At 45.7% G+C, this 15416-nt stretch overlaps 1 protein-coding gene across 12 annotated transcripts in view; it reads right to left on the bottom strand.

The window, feature by feature from the left end:
• fcho2 (FCH and mu domain containing endocytic adaptor 2) overlaps nt 1-15416 on the bottom strand; it is a 50373-nt gene that overhangs the window by 24461 nt on the left and 10496 nt on the right. For all 12 annotated transcript variants that reach the window (XM_066711669.1, XM_066711657.1, XM_066711661.1 and 9 more), the window contains exons 2-8: nt 12558-12649; nt 9711-9785; nt 9460-9601; nt 8413-8565; nt 7926-8030; nt 6273-6371; nt 2785-2881 (exon numbers count right to left, since the gene is read on the bottom strand). In XM_066711669.1, the coding sequence (XP_066567766.1) occupies nt 2785-2881; nt 6273-6371; nt 7926-8030; nt 8413-8565; nt 9460-9601; nt 9711-9785; nt 12558-12649 (763 nt within the window). The remainder of the gene's footprint in view (nt 1-2784; nt 2882-6272; nt 6372-7925; nt 8031-8412; nt 8566-9459; nt 9602-9710; nt 9786-12557; nt 12650-15416) is intronic.

Here is a 15416-nt window from a genome sequence, read left to right as displayed (position 1 = left end):
CGGTTCAATATGGTTTCCCTCGAGAACCGCAGTCAAATGTAGAATTAATGCATTGTTCTCGGCGCTGCACTGGGACAAGTGTCACGAAAGGCACGCATCATCTAGTGAAGTGGATAAAGCACAGCGATAACCGAGCTACTCTACTGTGCAATATCAGCCCCTGTTCACTCTCTAGTGACGAGATGACTGTGTCCGCTTAGTCCCGACCAAAAGAGGGCCGCTCTCCCGTAACTCAGTCACAACCGCCCTTTAATCTCTGCCTGCAAACGTCCTTCGCAAGAAACAGAATAAGTGCATCGAGTCAGGAGACATATTCCTGTGTTTTCATTATATTTATGCACCCCAGGACCTTGCTTTAGAGCTACCTGAGAATCTGGTGTTTGGAAAGGAGACATGTGCGAGTGGAGCTGTCATTCTTTGTGGAAAACCCCAAAAGCCTCTGAGTGGACCCTTATCTGGTATGTTGTTGGCTAAGTGAGCGACTTTAAAGGTTTCCTTGAGATACTGTGGATGTTCCCTGGGTTTGCACAACTGGCACACACTGCGCCATTAAAAAAAACAAAAGCCCAGGAAACATCCTCAGACTCGACTGGAGCTTTTCCAGATCAGCAGGGACACACGCACCCGGGGACACAAATGGAAATTGGGCTTCAAGGCATTCAAGACAGAAAACAGGAGACACTTCTTCACACAGAGAGGCGTCACAATCTGAACAAACTCCCCAGCGATGTGGCTGAAGAGACAATTTGGGAACATTCAAAAACAGACTGGATAGGATCCTTGATCACTTAGTTATTAATGGACACCAAACGAGCACGATGGGGCGAATGGCCTCCTCTCGACTGGACACTGTCTTATGTTCTTAAGAAAGCACACCAGCCAGATACACAATCCGCTACACAATATTTACTGAGCTGCCCCACGACAAACACGCCAACCTCACCTAAACCACGACAGGGAGACGTTACGCGTTGTTTAAACATTTTGTAAACAGACAGAAGACGTGGCTTATATAAAGGCAGATCTCGGTGAGGCAGCAGCTCACGCATGAGAGAAGGACAGTTTCTGAAATCGCATATGCTTCACATGGTGCTGGGCTTGCGTGCCTGGCTCGGAGCCAGTCGACAGCTCAGCTGGATATCAATGCCCACTCTGACCCCCCTCGCAGCGTGTCACTTCGGGATTGTTTCCGCAGTAGAAAGTTTATTCAACCTCTCTCTCGAAAGCACTGGACCGACCATCATTCTGCTATTTAATCACAGGAGGACAGGTTATTTTTCTGACAGCGCTGAAGCCGGAGTGCAGTTTCTAATGAACAGCTTGATACAAGTGGAATTTCGACTGTTTTAGCCTCAATTAATTCTGCTGTCACAACAAATGATCACTCCTGGTGCGCGGACGCTGAGCCTCGACACAAAGGTCAACCTCTGTGTATACACAAACACACTTAAGAGGCCCTTTGTCTGCGGTACCTGATGCAATGTAACGCTACACAAGCAAATAACATTAACTTTTATGAGTCGTAATCCAGTGCAAAAAATCAACTCTGCTTAACAGAGAAAAGGAAAATAAAGGCTGAGCAGGAGCCGTGCGTCTTTTGAAGCGCGGGGGGCGGATGTGTCCGGCGGCCATACGGGCTGCAGTATAGCGCCCCCGGAGCAGGTGGGAGAGGCAGACAGAGACCCGAGACAGGGTGGGGTCGTCAGAACTACCACGTCTACTAAAGACTTCCAGCACGTGATTGTGCTTCTATATTCGGCGTCTTCTTTCATCCCTTCTGCCTTTTCTCTGAGACAGAGGGGTAAACAACGATCGAGAGCAACGCTTCACCACTCTGTAACGCGGAGGTCAAAGGCAGGGAGCTGAACGCTAAGCAAGGGCTCACTGTCGAATTTGTTTTCATTGCCGTGATGCGATATCGCTCCCAGTGGAACCCCCGGTCGGGCACTTTCGACAGGCCTGCTTTACCCATCAATAATTCAAGGGACAACAGCACTGCAAAAAGGGACAGATTCCACCTCTTTAAAAGGAAGGATATACTGGACTGAGAAATAAACAGTGGTGAGGATACACAGTTCTCTGCAACAACAGTAACACAAGTCAGAGCTGGAGAGACAGAGTGAGCGAGCTGGGGACTCAGGGAGAGAGAGAGAGAGAGAGAGGCAATTAAGGCATGGAAAACCTATCAGAGTCAATAGATTTAATCTCTTGAAAAGGTAGGCGGCCTTGACATTCCAGTTAGCATGTGACAAGTAGTGCGGCTTTGCTTAACTTCTAGACTAAGCGGTCAAAACTGGCTTTGTGGGGTCACGGCTCAACAATTACTCTTGTGTAAACTATGCTATGCTACAGTAATCAAGGGACCCTTGGCCTTTCCAGTGTTTAACTTTATAAGATCTTTTGAAAACCAGCAGCCAGTTAGCAGACATCTGATGAAAGTATTATTGTTGGAAACCTTTCATCAGCGGAGTGCCAGTGATTATGTGAGCATGCAAACATGTTCAACAATAAGCGCATATGGTACGATTTCCTGCTTAAGAAAACATGTATAAACATGTTTTTAAACTGTATATGCTTTATATGTAGAGATTTTAAATTAAACTTTATTTAACAGATCCAAAAACTTTTAACACATCATGTTAAACACATGTGTTCAACATACATTGCTGGTTCATACCAAACCATGAACCAGCAATTCAACTAGAGATGCCGACAATGAAAGATGATATGATAGACAGATAGATAGATAGATAGACGGATAGATCTATATGCACAAACACTCACCAGGTCGCTCTTTTCCAGTTCCTTTGGTCTCCGCTAACTTCTGTATCAAGTTTTCCACTGTAGTGTTTTCCATGTTGTTGACAAACTCATTGTGCACCTTGAAAACAAACAGGGGGTCAGAACGATCACATCAATATTATATATATATAATACACCACTGTTCCTAAACTGGTTTGAATTTGTTGTATTTGAGTCTGTTATACGGAGAACCATGAAGGTGCCGCTGTGTTACAAAGACCCCCGAGGAGGGGGGCTCTGACCGGGACAGGGCACCCTGGGGGGCCACAGCCGGGACCCCAGCGCTGACGGACACTCGGATGAGGTGACAGAAGAAATACGTCTTCTCCGACCGACTGCCAACTGGCCGCGCTGACGTGTTTTTGGTCTGGCAATATGATAGTTTGCCTCTTCTTCCAAAAAGCAGTGTAATCTACACGTTTATTTATATAAAACAGGCCATGAATGGGAGTGTTCAGGACAGTGCTGGAATTCTACGAACACCAATCGACCTTATTTGCAAATGGTACCTGGCCTCGTACAGTGAAGCATTCCTACACTAATCCCTTTTCACCCGCTGTGTTGCAAAAATAAATGTCCTATCGGTAAAGAAGATTACAGACCAACAACTCATGGTTGTGTCTTCTGCATTTGTCAAGGCAAACAGCTTGGTTCAATATATTATATATAGAACATTGTTCCACAGCATCCTTTACCACGCGTGCAGAAAAACCAGCACAGGAGCTGTGAGAAACAGTGGAGACACGACAGATGTCTGCCATAGCAGGCGTGCTTCATGCTGGACAGGAAATGTGTGAGTTTGTGTTCAGGCGTGTTCACACGTTACTGTGAGGGACCGACTGTGACTGCGGCCGAGAGGAGGCTGTCCCACATCCCAGCTGGTGTCCCTACGGACGTCATGGCAGTAAGAGACTCTGTGACAGAGCAGGAGGGCAGGAATATTCACCTCCACAAGGTCCGAGTGCATCTGTGAAGCACCAAGTAGTGACTCTGGGGCTAAACTGCTCTGTAAAGCCTTAGTGGATATAAAAAACAAGCTGATCTATAGAAAACCACACAGCTGTAGCAGAGAGTCTCATTTGAAACTACGCTATTTAGTGAATCATTTAGTTTCTGATAAATTGATGATTAAACTATATGTATTGATCAAGTACTTGTTTGCAGAGTCTTTCAAACACTGACGCAGTCTACAGGGTTAAGGTAGAAAGAATTGGCTCTCCTTCCTCTGCCCCAAATAAAGCCCGGGCTGCTTCTTAATGCACTCAACCACAAGACCGTTCACAAGACAAGCTGCTGAGATCCAGGCTGGCACTCGAGTCAGCGCAGTCTCTCCGCTCATCGGCAGAGACAGCCTCGGTTCTCGCTCCTCACGAAGACAGGATTACTTTATCACACTTGATTTTCCGTCCGTTTAAAAATGCATTCCTCCTCCAACTGCCTTTAAGTGGCGCCACACAGACCCTGCTGGTGTGCATGTGGCGCCCCCCCACGGCAAGGCTTGGCATGACACTCACACGGAACAGGCAGGGATTGACTTAGAGTTGAAAACAAACTGAAATGAATCAACAGACTTCAAAACATTTTTAACACTTTTGACGTCAGTGAACAGTGACTTCTGAAGCCATTGTCTCTCTGACGGCCCTGGGTGTGAGTCACATAGTTTGTCTGCAGATTGCCGTACTGTGCGTGTGTGAGCTGTGCCTGTTTGCCGTGTATACTGGCCCTCGATGACAGTCTCTCAGACAAGCAGCTGTGCGAACCACAGCAAAGTATTCCAGATGAGGTCTAATTATTATTATTATCATTATTATTTATTTCTTAGCAGACACCCTTGTCCAGGGCGACTTACAAAATATAAGAGCAATACAAAGTGCAATAATACAGTGCAGTTCAGGCATAATACATTTTACAAATTTAGAATTTACACAAATGTATAGGAGATACAGTAAGCAATATAAAAGGTTTTACATCCTAGATTGTGCATCCTAAACTAGTGCATTGTACAGTCTGAACATCACTGCCCTTGTCTCAATTCTACACTTTTGACAATATACCCTAACATCCTGTTTGCCTTTTTTATTGCTTCCCCACATTGTTTGGATGGAGAAAGTGAGGAGTCCACATAGACTCCTAGGTCTTTCTCATGCGTTACTTCATCTAGTTCTATTCCTCCCATAGTGTAATTATAGTGGACATTTTTGTTACCTGCATGTATTACCTTGCACTTGTCCACATTGAATTTCATCTGCCAGGTGTCGCCCACAACTGAATATTATCCAAGTCCTTTTGAATAGCCTGTGATGCCGAGATTGTATCTGCTGAGCCACCTATTTTAGTATCATCTGCAAATTTGACAAGTTTGCTAACTATCCCAGAGTCCAGATCATTAATATAGATTAGAAAAAGCACAGACCCTAGTACTGATCCCTTTGGAACTCCACTAATAACCTCACTCCAGTTAGAAGTGACTCCTCTAATCGACACCCTCTGTTTCCTATACATCAACCAGTTCATAATCCATCTATTTACATTACCCTGAATGGCTACAGCTTCCAATTTGAGGATCAGTCTTTGGTGTGGAACCTTATCAAAAGCCTTTTTTTTTAAATCTAAGTATATCATATGCTTTCACATGATCTACAGCTGCAGTTGCATGTTCAAAAAACTCCAATAAATTAGTAAGACACGATCCGCCTCGTCTAAACCCATGTTGACTATCTCCAAGAATATGGTTTTCATTAAGATGCTCCTCTATTTTCTGTCTAATCATTTTTTCCAACATTTTACAGGTGATGCAGGTGAGACTGATTGGTCTGTAATTTCCTGGCTAAGTTTTGTCCCCTTTCTTGTGGATTGGTATGACATTTGCTGTCTTCCAGTCAGTTGGCACATCCCCTGTTCTAAGTGTCATTTGGAATAATTGAGTTAGCGGCCTATAAATAATTTCCCTCATTTCTTTAAGTACTGTTGGAAATATCCCATCTGGCCCAGGTGATTTGTTTGTTTTTAATTCTGCTAGTCCCTTTAGTACCTCCTCCTCATTTATCCTGATCTCTCTTAGGGTTTGCCTGGACGATTGTTAACCTGTGGCATGTTATCTGTCTTTCCTTTTGTAAAAACCTAAGTGAAATACTCATTGAGAACATTTGCCACATCTTGTTCGTTTTCAAGGATACTTAAATTTATGCCCTTTATCTGTTTCACTTCCTCCTTTATTGACCTCTTGCTGTTGTAGTATTGAAAAAAGGTCTTTGCATTAGCTTTAGCTTCAAGAGAAATGTTTCTTTCCATTTCTTTCCATCCCTTTTGTATGCACTATACAGCATTTTCTTTCTCTTGATATTATTAAACCATTTGGGCGAGTATTTTTTGGTCCTCAATTTGCTAAGTTTTGGTACAAATCTCTCCAGTCACACCAAGTCAAGATTTATATTGTCTTGAGTTGTGTAGCAGTTGGACATCGAACTCACCTCCCCGATCTGTAAGTGCGTCTCTTCTATGGACCGGGAATACGAGTGAATCATCTCCTTCATGTTCTGGATGTGAGCTTCCTCGATGTCCTGAAATTTCTATGGACAAACAAGGGTGTCAGTTATTAATAAAAAGCAATCAGAGACAGCTGGAGGGTCTGGGCGGGAGTTTCTGGGGGTCTGTTGTTTGATAAACCGGCTCCGATCGCACACACTAACTCCTGTTCTGGCTTCAGTGCTGAAAGTAAGTTTATCAGCACGTGAGAAGCGCCTGTTCAGGGCCGTGCGCTGTGCCAGTGAAGCGTGTCTCGGATGCTCCTCAGACAGCAGGAGTCGGGTTTACCGCGCCGTGTCCTCAGAGCTGGGTGGTCTGGCTGCAGATGCTGCCGTCGTGCAACGCAACAGCAGATATCAATTATTTGGGTTGGGCCGTCCTCGAGATGCTTCAAGACCTATTATCTCTGACTTCAGAGACACGGGTTACAGAGGAAAACAACTTTATGGGGGGTGCGTCTTCTGCCGCTTCTTGTGGGCGAGAGCATTTCTCACTGAAGTCTCTGGTTCTCTTGATACACCGGGGAATAACTGCATCAGTGTGTGTGAGAGTCTGTGTGTGTGTGTGTGTGAGAGAGTAAGTGTGTCTGTGTGTGTGTGTGTGTGTGTGTGTCAAACTGAGAGGATTAGCCCTGACAGAGAAAATGTATGAGAGACACACCATGGCGTTACGCAGCCCTCGACACGGACACTTGCGCTGCTGATTATGAATTCTGGGCAAACCATACAGTTCCAGCACCTCTGGGGGCTCAAGTTAACATATAGGGCTCTGTATGCGAACACATGTACACATACACAAGCACACGTGTGTATAATTCAACCACAAGCACAGAAAACTGATGGGTCTGATTTCAGGGAACATGCATGTCCGTTTCCTGAAGTCACAGAGCACAAACAGGAATTACTTCTGCTCCTCAAATAGAGATTGCAGTTAAAGGGCTGATAATGTCATAAGCAGATATTACAATAAGTTTAGTTTAGTACAGTTACAGTTTAGTAAATTGTTTAAGTACATTTCTCATTAAAAACAACAAACAATTGAACAAATCCCCTTCAGTAGTGAAAGCCATTACGATTTAATGCTTCCTTTTTCCGCTCAGAAAAAGACATTTGCGGAGAAACAGCAGTTAAAAAAAGCCTCCTGGTATTTAGATGAATGCAGGTCTTTTGTCTCGTTTCATTCTTTTGACGTACTCCAGCGTTTGTTTGTTTTCCATTCAAGCTCTTTTTCAGCTCGACTATCCAACGCACACAGCCAGAGGGACGGCCGCGCGGAGGAGGATGGGCTTCTCTTGCTGAGCTTTGGAGGCACAGATGGATTTTAATGAGGCGAATACGAGCGCAGGGCACTTTGGCGGTTATGTAAGCGATCTCGTTTGCCATCATATTGTTCTGGTCTCTGGCCTCGATGCGGCTTCAGAAGGAGAGGGACTCAAATCTGCACAGAGAATTCGACAGAACGGACCCTCTTACACCTTTAAATAAGACAGGGGCGTTGTGTGTTTACAAACTTTCATCATCACGATCATTGAGAAACCCATCTCCTGCCTCTCCCGCCTGGGAGTAACAGCTGTCATCGAGCAATGAAATGAACTCTACCTGTGCTGTCTCAGACATCTTCTGCTCAAACTCAGATTTTGCGGTGGCATATTTCTCCACATACAGCTTGTACGACTCGGTGGCTTTCTTGGTCTTCACTCCCGCCTGGGGATGGAAAATAAGACCCATTAGAGAGTGAAATAGCAGGGGACGGTCAGGCAAGGGTCAGCAAGCATACACAGGATGGCCGACACTCAATACAGATACTCTCCTGCAGAAACCACACACTCCTGTCCGCTCTGTAGGGAAGGATCTCCGTCAGCAGCACCGCAGGCCGAGAGAAACCGCTTCCGTTACTTTCTGAACTCTAATACTACTTGCACGGTGTGTACAAAATAAATGTTCACTCGTTTCTGGATCAGATAAACCCTTTTCAACAGGAGCCTCTTCTCAACACAAAGGCCACACATGCAGAAGGCTCGAAGGTGCAGATTTTATAATATTTTATATAGAATGATAAGTGCCCATTGATTGGACCCTTCCTGACCTTGTCCACCTCCCTCTGCGTGGCTCCCTCCTTCCTCAGCCGCTCCTGGTCCACACTCTTGTTGTTGTAGTTCTCCTTGGACTTCTGCAGGGCTTGAGAGAGGCTCTGGATGTTCTGCACGGCTTCCAGCGTCGTCGCAACCTCTTCCTTGGTCTGAGACAAGTTTACAATGTAATTATCAAGGAATAATAAAAACTGTGTACATCGTGACAGCGCGTGGGTACTTTAGGACCACGCGGTTTGCCCACTGTCCCGGCCACTCGGGGCAGAGAGGAGAAGACACCGTGTCACGCAGCTGCCAGGCTGGGCCGAGGGCACACACCCACCGCTCACACGTGGCAGACGAAGGACGCTGGCCATCTGCGTTGACCCAGGACCTTGACACAGCTTAACCGGTTTGTAACGAGTCGACTGTGGCCAGGATCCAGGTGGAGACCCAACCCAGCAGACTCACAGCTGTAACTGCTGCCAAAGGGGCTTCTGCCAAGTACTGACTCGGGGGGAGGGGGTCTCCACCTGGATCTGGATCCAATAAGGATATTTCGGTTTTGTAATATTAATATGTATAATCACATTCAAAATGATTTCCCTTAACAGTGTGCTGTTTGGGGATTAGATAAGTGGAAAAATCCTAATTGAAATGCTTTAAACCCTGACAACAAGATGCGAGAGAAATTCCAGGGTGTGTAGACTTGCTCTAGGCGCTGTGTGAGATGAACTGAACACATCTCTCATTATTCCCGTTTCTGTCAAGAAGAGAATAATGTACGTTTGTTCGTGCGCATCCTGGCGCTTAGTTAGTACGGATGAGTGCGAGATACTGAGCTGTTGAAATCGGGGTGTCTAACCTTTACAGCACAGTGGTTTAGCGAGCAGTTGTGTTTAACAGCCGTTCACATGCCTCTGAATGCAGCAGACTCGTGGCACAGCACTTTCCAAGTCTCTCACTGCTGCACTCCTCTGGTTTCCTTTCTAAACGGACGGGTCGGACCGCGGCCGGATCCCTGTCGGGCATCGCAGTGAAGCTGTCCAGAACCAGAGTTGTACCTTTTTATGAGCCTTGACCTGGTCTTCCCCATATTTCTGCACCTCTTTGATTAACTCCTGAAGTTTCCGCACCAGCTCCAAATGACAGATCGCCAGCTTCTCAGTGGAGGTTTTGAACACGTCCCACACGGGCGCAAACGTCCTGCAAAAGAAACAAACCAACCAACCAAGGAATGCAGCGCAAGATTTACACACAGGCAGCACAGAAACAGGAACAGGAAGTGATGTAATGAGGAAGCGTGGGGTCTTACCCTAACTGGGAGAAGTTGCTGGCCGATTTGGCCAGTTTGGTCATCGACCTGGCGTACGCTTCCTCGATCGTAGCCCTGTTGGGGAGGGAGAGGCAGAGTTCAGAGGAAACAGAAATGAAATGCAAACACTATAAATAATTCATAACTGTTTGCTCAGAAGTTTCGCTCCATTGAACTCGCTCTTCCACAGAGGAATTGCCACACAAGTCCTATTGCAGTTCTTCACTGCGGGTCTGCTTAATCCCCATCTTGATCTGAGGAGCAAGATCTCATTCACCTCCTCAATTACTCCTGCCTCGAGCAAAGAACAAAAAAAAAAAAAAACAAAAAAAAAAAACACCTCAAAATATGTGGCAGGAGCTGCGCTTATGATTATCCACTTTAGGAGGAGTGTCTGTGGTGAATTATGTCAAGTGAAAGCAGGCAGTTTCACTCAACAGACGCATTTAATAATAACTGCCTCAGAAACACATCTGGATCCAGTAAAGGCGGGCAGGGCGGCTATTACCTAAATTCACAAACCTCTGGGAGAAAAGCATCATTAGGCACTTATATAACCAGCTAAATATTGTCAAGAAGCATCCAGATTACAGGGAACGAGTCAGCATTGCATTTCTTTGCTCAAATTGCATCAAGAGCAGCTGCAATATTCATGGCTCGCCTCAGAGATTACATAAGGCACAACATGCAGCACTTATGAAAAAGGCATCTGCTATTCCTCTCCTCCAACTGGGTTCTGGGTTTCGTGTGTCATATACAAAACACCTCTCCCCAGACTGTTCAAGATCGACGCCAGCGCTACAAGAGCTGACCGTTTCTCTTGACTGCGGACCAGGAGCAGAGCTCAGTCTGCGGCGCTGAGATCACCATCCTGTGAAAACAAGTCTTTCCCAATCGCAGCTCCCAGCCCCATCCTGTTGCAGCGGGAACCGGGATTAAAGGCCTCGGACTGCATCGACAAGATGAACGCCAGGTGTTCAAACATGGAGCCGGAGCGCTGAGCCGCGCTGTGATCTCATTTCCTCTGTTACTCACAGTGTAATGCTCTCTCCTCCTTTTCATCTCGTGTGTTGTTAGGATTTGTTTTCTGTAAGGATGTGAAGTCTCTATAACTGTTGTCATGTGACCTACCTGCTGTTAAATCAAGGTACAGTACGAGAACTGTCTGTAGCCATGCAGCTGTGAACAGTGATGTCATAAACACAGCCTGACACCTAGCGAGAGTTTACACTGCATGGCCTGTGACTCCAGCCAGTTGTGCGAACACCAGGTGGTGCTAAACTGCACTTTCGGTGGCACGAGCCCAAGACATCAATGATTAATAAGGAGGCCTGTTTTAAATTCCTGTGCCTACAAACATTTCAATTATTGACACACCTGTGGCATTCAGTCACACATTTCCAATTCCAATTCCACAAGTGACAATAAAAATGACACACAACGTCTGCGCAGCTGGGCCCGACACACAGCCCCTGCGCAGCTGCTGTGAATGAGTGCGTTTGTTAGATCAGGGGCACACAGTTCAGTGCTCAGGGTCTGATGTCATCCCTTCTGTCACTTGACCAGTTTCACGGACCCGACGCACTTCTCCTCCTACTACATGCATTTAAATCAATATTGATTCCAGGAGGAGAAATACTCTTCATCCCAGGGAGGGTCGGCCTCAGCAGCAGCCGGCAGCATGTCTCTCGCCTCAGGCTCTCAGGTCAAGGTCTCTGTACAGCTGACGCTCAGTTTGTACATCTTACAGCGCGCTGTCTCCCCTTCACGGGCTGCCAGAGCCGAGACCACGCCGCAGCGCTGCCTGCCAGCCTTACAACCTCACCCCTGAGCTCCCCCTTGTGGCAGGAAGCGTTAATACACTGGATACATTGTGTCAACTACACAGCACCCCGGCCACTGACCCTCTTCTACAGTTTATAAAAGTCAACACTTGATTAAATCAATGAAGCATCTGACATCAGCACTGAACACACAAGAGAAGCAGAAAATAGGTGCCTGATCCCTCAAAAATAACACCAGCAAATCTAAGCGAGTGAAGATTTGTGCGACTGAAGTACACGATAAAATAGACCCTCCTCTTACTCCCACACTCACAAATACCACACCCAGAACTGTTGCGTCTTTTCTGTGAAATGTATGCATACCCTGGTACACGCATGCACGCTCAGGAACACGCAAACGCTCACACACACCAACCAACTCAATTCAATTCCACTGTATTTGGTACCATGCCATTCACAACACGTCGCCACAGAGACTCTCACAGTGAAAACAAACAGAAAACCATTAGGGATGGACTGACCCACGCAACAAACATCTCCATATGAAAATGGCAGCAGAACACATTAGAAACTGCTCCGAGAATAAGAACAAGCCTAGTCCAATATAATATAAAACACACTGAACTATAAGCAGAGCCTACTGATCCTCTTTCACCTTTAAATACGAAGTTTAATAACAGGTAATACGCCATTTCTGTGGAACGCTAGAGGCACGATTCTCACCTTCTCAACTATACGTCTCGAGTGAAAAAATAAAATGTCAAAATACGGTACGAGCGCCTGTGTGAGATCAAACCCCACTGATCAGATGTCTCCACAGAGAGATCTCTCATTCCTGTCATAAGACTGCAGTCAAGGGCACCTCTTCCATTGTGACACTCGCTCTGGAGCTCGCTGTGAACGGATGCGGCTAAAATTAAAATTAAAACATCAACCACAAGAGTTACAAAGCTCTTGAAATAGCTGAAGATGAAGTACTTAATATTTCAAGAACCTTTTTAAACGTGGATCTGAGCCAAACATTCCTGGAAACACACTTTGCAGACCAAACAGAAACACGTACCTTTCTCTAATGAAGTCCGACAGCTCCTTCGTTGAAATCTGTCCATGTTTCATGTTGTGGTACAACACATCAAATCCATTGTTCTTTTCACCCTGGAATCAATCAAAAAAAGAAGAAACTCAGTGACGAGTCTTATGGAAACAGTTGTAATCATAGCAGATTGCAATCAGCAGGTACCAGGGGAGTCCTGTTGACAATAAGCATCCGCATCGTATGCATAGCAGTCAACTGCATCTTCAATATCCTCTGATCGACCGTCTTCATCGCAGCCATGTTCGGGCTCCAGGGTCTCAGTCCACTCCACTGCCGCGAAGCGATGCACCAGACTGAGCAAACATCCCAGGGCAGCAGAAACCAAGCCCGGCTCTGACCGAGGGCTCCAGTTCCCGACTTATCAATTATGTAAATACCAATTCAATTATTTATCAGGGAGGACCTGACAGGTGACCATATAAGCAATAGGCCTGTGGCCAAGTTAAACTGGTGTTCAAAAAAGTGCTTTTGAACGTTTCTAAATGAACACCTCCGAGGCACAAGGCCTGTTACACCCACAGTAATCTCTCAGAGTCGTCTTTGCTCCTCCTTTAGCACAACATCCTGGAGGGCTGCGGAGTAAATTAGTGAAAGCCACCTTCACCTCCTCTCTGAGCTCAGCGCTGGAGCTCGAACTCACACACCTGACACTCGGGAGATTCAGGCCGTGTTACTGTATTGAAGCCTGGGAGGGATATGGGAAATCTGCTCAAGTACAAATAAGAAACCTTAACACACATGGAAGGTGTATTTCTCAGCGAAACTAACTGTGTGGAATGGACGGTCCACGCGTGTGTCCTCTCTGTGAGGGACAGAGGAGCGAGTTTTTTTTTATGCAAGTTAGAACAGAGCAGGATTTCATTACAGGAACCATCGTCACAGTCCTACACTATGCTTTCCCACTCAAGTGATCTGGTCCAGAGCACAGGAACAGCACTAATTGGGATAAACTATTTCCTTTAATAAGAAATGGGTTCAACACAATGTTGTCCGTTGTTTGTTATATACTCAAGTATTTATATATATATATATATATATATTTATATATATATTTATATATATATATATATACACAGCTCTGACATGAGGTCAAGGTCAGGAAACTAGAGAAAGCAGGAAACATTCATTGAGGCATCAATAGTATTCATCTCCACATGTAAGAGATCCTTTAGATGCTTAACATTGAGTTAAAATATAGATCAAGAGTATGGGTTGTTGTCATTGTGGTTTTGTGTCTTGTCGGAGGTGTTTTTTTAGAAACTTGTGCTGTGAAGACAGATTCCCAAGCTGCCCTACAATTATTATAAGCCACATGATACCTAAAAACACACTCTGCACAGATTGTCATTTTACAGATTCGATCAACTTGAGAACGGTGCTTCGTACCTAGATCTCCTTTCCTCTAAAAGGCTTTGGGACGGATAAACACAGTGAGAATGGATCGCTGATCTATCCAACAAGATTATGATTGTAACACAATCTTCACCTTCAAAATAAATCTGGATTTGTTTAGTTTTTGCTGTAAACATCTCTCCTGAGACAGATGTATTTGACTGAAATCTAAGCACTTCTTACAGTGCCTAGGCTGAGCTCTGAGACAGTCTTGTCAATCGGCGCTGTGTGCCACTGGGGGACAGTGTGCAATTAAACAAAGACAACACAGATGGGCAGGCCTGAATGAAGCCCCACATAATGTTCCAATGTTTGCTCAATCAATGCATCCTTTTTCCACCCAAATCATCCTAGAAATCAACATTCAGAGCAGAGCACTTCCCGACCTGGCCCTCACTGTCCTGGGTGCACAGGGTGCTGGTAGCTCCACAGCGAGGGGAGGCGAGGAAGAGGAGGCACTCTCTTTGGGATGACAGGAAAATGATATAATGCGCTGGCCAGGAAGTGCACAAATCCACCTGCTCAGCCTACAGACGGTCACTGTACTTCACTGCAGCCAGCGGCACCGAGGAGACAGCAGGTCCTGGGGCTCTGTGACTAACCAGGAAGACTTGTTTACCTCATTAGAAAAGAAAGATAAGAACTGCACTTAAACACAGACGGAGAGCTGCTATTTACAGTGCAAACTCCACAGAGCTGTGAATGAACTACAATCCCACACTGAAAACAATGTGATCAGTAGGAAAAGCAATACTCCACAGACAATGACGTCAGCACTATCCCAGGGAATTTAATGTCTTGGTGAAAGGGACTGTATGAAGCCCTCAACACCATGTGCAGCTTATCACAGCCGAGCTCACAGTGGCCGTGAAGAGAATGCCTATCACGCGATGCCTGTGCTTCTACAGTTCGTTGAGGTTTCTTATCCATGTTCTCCATCTTGTGCCAAACCATGTCAACTTGCAGCAGCACTACCCAACTATCTAGCAAACATTTCCCATCCTGATTGCTGAGACCCATCAAGGTTGCCTTTCCGCAGCTCTACAGTAAGAGCAGCAGGAGCTGCAGAGACGACCCCTGGCTCTTCTGGCTGAGAACACCGACTGCGAGAAGCTGCCTCTGTCAGGAAACCGCCACGTTCCTCTGACTGTGGTGCCCAAGTCATTTGTTGTGGTCTGGTTAACCACTCTGGGCTTCGCACCTTGACTCTGAACTGTCATTGTCTTTGATTCTAATTATAGACTACAATACTGGCAGCAGTGTTACAAACAATACCAGTGTAATCAAGATGTGTAACTGTGGGAAATGTGTTTTTCGGTGACCCCTGTAAATCACCAGGAGTAAAGGCATTGCTATTGAACCAATAATAATAATGACGATGCTCAGTATGATATATAGACCCCTGTAGGTCTAACGAACAATAGAAAGTAAACA

This window comes from Amia ocellicauda, chromosome 8 (assembly GCF_036373705.1).
Source record: "Amia ocellicauda isolate fAmiCal2 chromosome 8, fAmiCal2.hap1, whole genome shotgun sequence".
Lineage (NCBI taxonomy): Eukaryota > Metazoa > Chordata > Actinopteri > Amiiformes > Amiidae > Amia > Amia ocellicauda.
Note: the sequence above shows the minus strand (reverse complement) of the source record. Positions and strands in the feature narration are given on the sequence as shown.